This window comes from Myzus persicae, unplaced genomic scaffold (genome assembly GCF_001856785.1).
Source record: "Myzus persicae strain clone G006 unplaced genomic scaffold, MPER_G0061.0, whole genome shotgun sequence".
NCBI classification, from domain to species: Eukaryota; Metazoa; Arthropoda; class Insecta; order Hemiptera; family Aphididae; genus Myzus; species Myzus persicae.
The window spans coordinates 32,898-40,614 of NW_019100546.1; the positions used below are offsets into that span (position 1 = coordinate 32,898).

Below are 7,717 nucleotides of genomic sequence, written 5' to 3' on the forward strand. Positions count from 1 at the left end.
TATAACTTTTGTTACTTTATAAAATTACAATATTAATAACAACTATTTTCAAAGCAATAAAACATAACATTAAAAGCCAATTTTAATCAATGTTAAAGTTTATATATCTAGATACAGTCAGGAGAAATAAATTATTTAGTAACAATTTAAATTTTAAACTGCAAGAATATAATCGCTTTATTTTTTAGTATAGATAAATATGAATTGTTATCAATAATAATATAATTATTATTATAAAACTTTAATACTATCCATAAATGTATACAATATAATCAAACAACTCGTTCAATTTAGTTCATTTTACTATACAGCCATAATAAAAAAAGTAATAATGTACAGCATACTATAGTTCATGACAAAAATATGACGACAGGAATGAAATAAGAATATTTTCTACTAACTAATCGAATAAACAGTGTGAAGAAATAGAATTTAATTTACAATTATTATCTACTATCCAGCTGGTCACGATTATTTAAAATACAATTTGCTGTTTATCGTTAATTGTATCAGTTTACTAGTTTAATAGAGTACCTAAATTATTTTCAGCAGTGTTAACTTTTGTGTAGTACCTGTCATAACATACCCCGGTAAACAGTCACGGTGTCGAGAGTTTTTAAATTTATTGGATCAAGTTGCATAATAATGAAGTAAGTAAATGTAACCTTTTTAGTGGATTAAATAATTTGTTTCAATAATCATGATAAGATTAGTTTTGTATGGTTATAGGTGTAGATGTTCAATATCTTTAAATATTTAAAACCAACCTGGTAGGTATGTATATAAAATATATATAAAAAGGATTAATGCGAGTACCTAATCATTATACTCACATAAGCATTTGATAAAAATATTAATAATTCATAAATAAATAATAAAGAATGATAAATCGTACATTTTTCTCATTGTATTGCGGAACGTTTTTTATCAAATAATATGGAATTTTTATTATTTTATCTTTTTTAAAATTATTAGTATGCAGGTACCTATAAAATTATAAATATTTCAATTTTATTTAACAATAAAATTATTGAAAAGTGAATACCATCATAATACTCCACGGCCACATTTATCTAATGCGTATTATGCTATTATATCATTAGTTATTAGAAATTATTGGTATGTATATTTTTATTATGATCATAGTGTGTAATTGATGACCGTTGAAACTTTAAAATAAATGTGAACTGAACATTTTCTATTATTTCGTGAAATCCTAAGAAAACTTTAGAACATTTTTAGATTTTTTGGTATGATTTGGGTATAATTTACAGAATTATAAAACTTGTGAATTCAACTAGATTTGGTTCACAGAGTTTTCCAACTATCATAAAATCGCATAAATTATATTTAATTCTTTGTTTGTAAAAAACTTTTAAAGTTTATAGTATTATAAATGACATACAAAATTGACTTCACATAATGTTATAGTTTTATATCTTTTGAATATACTTTAATACTTTATTCTTGAGAATTTTTCATAAAAATAACAAATGTGGTTATCCTTGTTGAATCGTAACGAGAATGCGAGATAACGTGGTATCTGGTATTTTGTCTGTCAATAAATGAAAATAAGTAGTTGCATTATTTGGACTTATAATTTATTTTATTTTAATACTACATAAATTAGTTATAAGCTTAAAACAATTAGTGTGGGCAGTTTTTTGATGTAATAGGTAAAAATTATGACCTGTATAGTATTTAAAATTTGTTTAAGCTATAAATTATAAATGTACAAATTAGTTCTTAATAAAAAAAAAAATTATTTGTATTGTAATATTATATAACGGTTTTAGATGCAAATATTAATATTAGAATTTAGTAAGTAACCCAATAGCTTTTAGCAGGTTACACTATGTGTGCGGATAAAAAATACTAAATAGACTTATAGTACCTACCTACTTCTTAAGGATACTTAATTATAAAATGATTACGAGAGGATTAAAACATGTACCACATACATACAGCTGTACTATGTAATATATTTATATCAAAGTGTTTTAATAAATATTAATATTTCGAAAATATCATTAATGAACCGTTTAAAATATAAGTTAAAATCATATATACCTAGTTAATATTTAAAACTCATAATTGTCTAAGAAGTGTAGCTCTTCAGGCTTTATTCAAAGATAAGTTATAATCAATAATTTTCACGGCGCTACTGTTTCCAGTGATTGGTTCTATTGTAAGTGCATTTACGAGGTTATTATAGCTAGGTAAAATTGATATTTGACACAAATGAATTGCTTATAAAATTATTTTTTGGTAGAAAAGCTGGAGTCAAAATCATATTATTTATGAGAACATATGTCTACTAGTCTACTGAACTAATTCGGTAGTAAACCGTAACTAATACGTACGAGTATTATACTTACACACAATTTGTATCTACTTCTGTCAGAAGTATATATTATAATATCTGATACCATCTTTACTGACGTTAACAATATAATATTATGCTACATATACGATGTAAATTTATTATCGAGTACACACAAACTGTATACATACATATTACATACTACAGTGCATATATTATTGCATAGGTACGAGTAATACATTATAAATAATATAATATATTATATAAAAGAATGTTTGTTGGTTTGTTTGCTTGTCTGTCAATAATCGTTCTCTGTGTAAGTACTCCAAACTACTGGACCGTTTTAAATAAAAGTTTTATCAATAGATTCCTTGAGCCTCGGGGAGGTTTTGTATCTTCGTTTTTCCAAACCCATATATAGGTCGTCAGATCGATATAGACAATCACACATAAATTTTGTTTCGGCTCATGAAAATCGAATTTTTTTGTTTTTTTGAATTGTTGTCTTTGAAGGTTAGGTACAGATTGTATCACTATTACCTATAATTAATACAAACATAGTATATACAAATAAATAATAAATATAAAATAATAATACCCATATAATATATATATAAATGTTAACAAATATATATATTTTTTTAAACAAATCTAAAATCAAATATACCTACTTATGAACACGATATTACAATGATTACTTTTATGATTTGCTTTCTTAATATTCTTAACGACATTAATTTACATCTGCTTTTCAGCAGTGGTTGAATCTGTCTTCAGTTTTTTGCGTTTACGTAAAAAATATGTAGATCATATTTTTATTAAGAAGCGGAAAATCATAAAATTAATCGTTATAATATTGTTTGAGTATTATATAATAAATTTTAACTGAAGCAAAACGGAAAAAGGATAGAAAGATCGATTAATTTTAACCCGGGCAAAGTTAAACAGTTAGGTATAACTAGTAAATAATTAAATATTATACTCTTAGTAACGGTTTGGCTTTTGAATTTACTGAAATCCGAAAAAAACGCCTTTTTTCAGAATCGTGATGTCTGTAATCGTGTTGATATGCACAATAATATTAATAGTGGCAAAAGTCGACTGTAGAACGAAAACTGCGACGCCCTCGATACACAGCAGCCGCGTGGTGTCAACCGCAGAAGGTTTGACTAGTTCTTGCGCCGTAGTCGAAGAAGGTGTTCCTGGGTGCCAAGATCCAGGGGAGGCTAACACGTACGAAACACTGCAAGTTTATAATTTAAATTATATTACCTATAAACGTATATTGTATAGTCATGATTATTATCGTCCGTCAATAGCGTTTTTTTTTGTACCTACTACAGTCTGATTGTTTTCAAGTCGTATGTCGTATATTATCATGTCCAAACTTTTTACTCGGGCCAACTCATGGTTAGAGAATGATACCATCGTGGTTACAATTACAAACCGTAATACGGTATAATAGACAGACGACGTAGTTGTGAAATATTCAGATTAAACTCGAGATAGTCCGCGGCCGATATAGGTACCTACTATACGCGCATTAATGATACTAATATATAGGGTGTGCCTAATAGTATATATTTGTATATAATAATTATTAATAGTGTGCTATGACATAATATATTATGTTTGCACGATAATATCATCCTAAACTTATATTATTCAGTACCTATACATATCGCTGCACTGTGTCAAATGTCAATATTGTTAATGTTACGCATATAATATTATGTACTTATATGTATATTGTGTATATATAATTTATATTATAATGTATAGTTGTGTAATACATTAATATTATGTTAAAATAATTATATTATGATGATAGATAGTACCACCAATATGGCTCTTTGATGTACTTACTACGTAAGTATTAGTATGATGCATTGATACTCCGTGTCTACACATTATATTATTATATATTTTGATGTGAAAACTTTCAAGTTTGAGTAAACTGACGTCGTTCGACTTTTACGTACGAGATAAAAATTGTATTAAGAAAACACACATACGTGTTGGTAGCCGGGTGGAATAACTTTTAGTTTGTTATATATATTATGCTTCAAACTTTTTTAAATGGGAACATAATGTGATAACCAAAAAACTTTTTGGTTTTAAAATTTTAAAACGATTCAAGTACCTACAAAAAAAATGTAGGTACATGCTGTCGAACGTTTGTTTGATCCCTGTGGGTAGTCAATACCGGTGAAGAACAATTCCTTAAATTTTCGGAATCGTGATGATCTTAACAACTATTTTTATACATAGAGATACACGGTTCCACACATTATATATATATATATATATATATATTATATATACACACAGGTAGAAACAAGATTCTGCATGATTTTTTTTTGCAACGATTCCATACATTTGTTTGCTCTTGGTATTATACATTAAAAAATAAGATTACAAGGTAAAATAGTAATTTACATTTATCTTTTACTTTATCAAAAAAATTTAAATTATAAACTTTCGACAGTTGATAATGTACCATTGCTGCTGTCTAACAAAAATATCACAATGTTTTGGTACAAAATTATGGTCATGAAGTTTTAAAAAAAAATCTGTTATAAAATCAGGATATCAAATAGGATATTTTTGAGTACCTCAGAATTTGCAATGTGTAAATGAAAATCATATTTTTCCGTAAGTCTTGTGTTTAAGACAGCAGAATCGTCAGGGGCTAAAGTGGGGGGAGGCGGGCGTGGGAGGACTCTGACGGTTAAAAAGCGCCCCTTTAACAAATTAGGATTTTATTCATTAGACATTATACCTAAAATTATAGTGATCACATATTATGATCTGTCGGTGCATAGTTTCGACGTTTTTCAGGTTCACGACGCGAACGCCGTACCTGCAGGATAACTGGTTCAATGGGGCTCGGGACGACGACCGGAAGTCCTCGACGGAGGGCGGTAGTCGTCCCTTAGGCTGGTGGTGGCGTTTCATCGGAGGACTGAAGCGGAATCTCGAGAAAAAGGCATCGCCGACGACGACGACCGCGGTTCGGAGCGACGCTTCCCAGCTACCGGAAACAATTGTCACGTACTCGATTAAGGGTTGCAGCCCCACGATAGTGCCGTTCGATTTGTCGCCTTGCAGCAACTTATCACCGGATGTACCGCAGCCTGTCAGCACCACCCGGGTAATCTACTACGTGCCGCCGTCGTCGGGGATCGACAGATACAGCCCACCCGACTTTGACCAATGAGTGATGTGTGCCATTGCAGCCTGCAGGCATAATATTATGATGACCTACCTAATAATATTTAATTTACTACTATTAAATATACTATACTTTGTCTCAGAAGAGAATAATCAGACGGCCGACCAATGGACATCCATCTCCTACCAACATATCGGTGTTAGCGTGAGCACGTGGTTCTCAAAGTGCCAAACGCATCATTCACTAAGTGATTGTTCTCTTTTCAGACATAGTATAATATAGTACATTAGTACAATACCTATAGTATTACACCTCACTATATGCAGTGTTAACACACTATTATTATTTGATGACACTAAAATATTTTATTTTGTTGCGAATATAATATGCAATATTGAATGATATTTATAATATTCTGTTTATTTCAAAGACCGCCATCGGACTTTTTTCATTCAATTACAGTAAGACCACTGACCAGGCCTGGACACTTTAATATGATACCAATAATTGGCAGCCATTTTTTTGAAGGAAGATAATATTGTTATATATTTTGAATATAAATATAATAGTCATACTAATCCCTCTAAAAAAATGGGGAGTTCATTTATCAGATTTCCCTATGCTTCTTGTATAATAATTCTTTATCAGTGTCCATTCTGATTTATTTATTCAATGATGAAATTTATGTAGTATGAAACCTGAGCGCTGAAACCAGCCTTTTATGGAAAAATCAGGGGCAGCCCCAGAAACATGGTTGGGAAGGAGGGAGCTAAGTTATAATTTTGAGAAAACTTTTTATATCATAATAGATTTTTTTTAAATTTTTTTTGTAACAGTATACAATTTTTAGAAATACGGGCTTGGAAGGGGGTCAGGCCTAGCCCCTTCCCCCCCTGGAGCCGTCCCTGGGAAAAATGTTACGGTTCCAGCGAGTGTACAGAGTGTACAGTCCCAACCTGTACTAAATGGAAACCTGTCTAAAATGGAAAACATATTTAGACTGAACCATATTACACAGATTTTAATGTATTATTATTATTTATTATTAAAATTTAAGTGAACTTGGTACAAACCATTACTTTCCCCACAGTTACAATTTTGTATATTAACAAATTAATACATTTAAACTTTTAAATTAGGTAAATAGTTAAATTCTAAAAACAAAAAGTTATTAAAACTTAAGAGCTAAATTATAAAATATAGATCAACATTCAACAGTAATTATAGCTTATAGCGTAAAGATAATATTATAATTTACTTAATATAATAAATAACAATGAGATAGGTTGATAAAATAAGCCGTATTCGAGTAAATTTAAATAGAAGACAAATACATTAATATCATTGCACATTTTAATATAATTATATATATATATAATTACTATAAGCACAGTAGTACATTTTTCAATTAATATGAGGATATCAACCAAAAGAAAGTCAAATAAAATAGAATATTTATTTTGTGTACTTTTCTAGTCTAACTGGCTGATTATTAAAAAAAACCACGCAATAATGCCCGTCCTTCAAGTTGATTTTTATGATTTTTAAAACAAATGTTTTTATATGATTTGAAGTAGATAGATAATATTATATAAAACACGGGTATTCATAGCATTTTGTTTTTTTTTAATATTATAAACATAAAACCAATTGATATAGGGATAACGATGAGCTGCGTTGAAGAATAGAATATTACAGACCTCCGTGTACCCACTATTTCAATAATGTGCTATAGATAAATATATTTAGTTCGGGTTTAGTTTGTAATGTTTATTTACCTATGTATATAATGGCCAATATAAAAAAAAATATTTTTAGTGGATTATTTAATTATTATCGTTAATATTAAAAAAAAATATTCGATTGTCTGTATAATCCCTTTAATTGCTTGTTATCGTGTATTGTTGTTCATAATATATATTGTTTATTTAGGGAAATTTATTATTAAATATAAATGTTGAAAATATAATATCAAATACATGTATATATTTGGTGTAACCGAATAATAACGGTAAACACTACATATATTGTTATAAGGCATAATTATTGTTATTATTATTATCTGGTTAAAAACGTTATTGTAGTGTAAGCTTTGGGACGTCTTTGATTAACTTATTATTATAATAAAAAAAAACAAAAATTTTTCGTAAGTTTCGATAGTAAAACTATTATCACACACCTTTGTAGATATACTGTAAAGGTACACCTAGAACTTTTAC

At 28.7% G+C, this 7,717-nt stretch overlaps 1 protein-coding gene across 2 annotated transcripts; it reads left to right on the forward strand.

Annotated features, from left to right (window-relative positions):
* The first annotated feature begins 516 nt into the window (after positions 1–516).
* On the forward strand, positions 517–5,902 carry LOC111031943. Of its 2 annotated transcripts, XM_022312095.1 has the most exons (4): positions 517–650; positions 730–770; positions 3,365–3,556; positions 5,165–5,902. In XM_022312095.1, the coding sequence occupies exons 3-4, from the start codon at positions 3,372–3,374 to the stop codon at positions 5,541–5,543; spliced, it is 564 nt and encodes a 187-aa protein (XP_022167787.1). In that variant the 5' UTR covers positions 517–650; positions 730–770; positions 3,365–3,371; the 3' UTR covers positions 5,544–5,902. The 2 variants fall into 2 exon arrangements, with proteins under 2 accessions (XP_022167787.1, XP_022167780.1); XM_022312088.1 differs by lacking the exon at positions 730–770.
* Positions 5,903–7,717: the final 1,815 nt, after the last annotated feature.

Coding starts and splice junctions, on each gene's coding strand:
- LOC111031943 (XM_022312088.1), top strand. Junction 3,557..5,164: donor GATCCAGGGGAGGCTAACAC/GTACGAAACACT, acceptor GACGTTTTTCAG/GTTCACGACGCGAACGCCGT.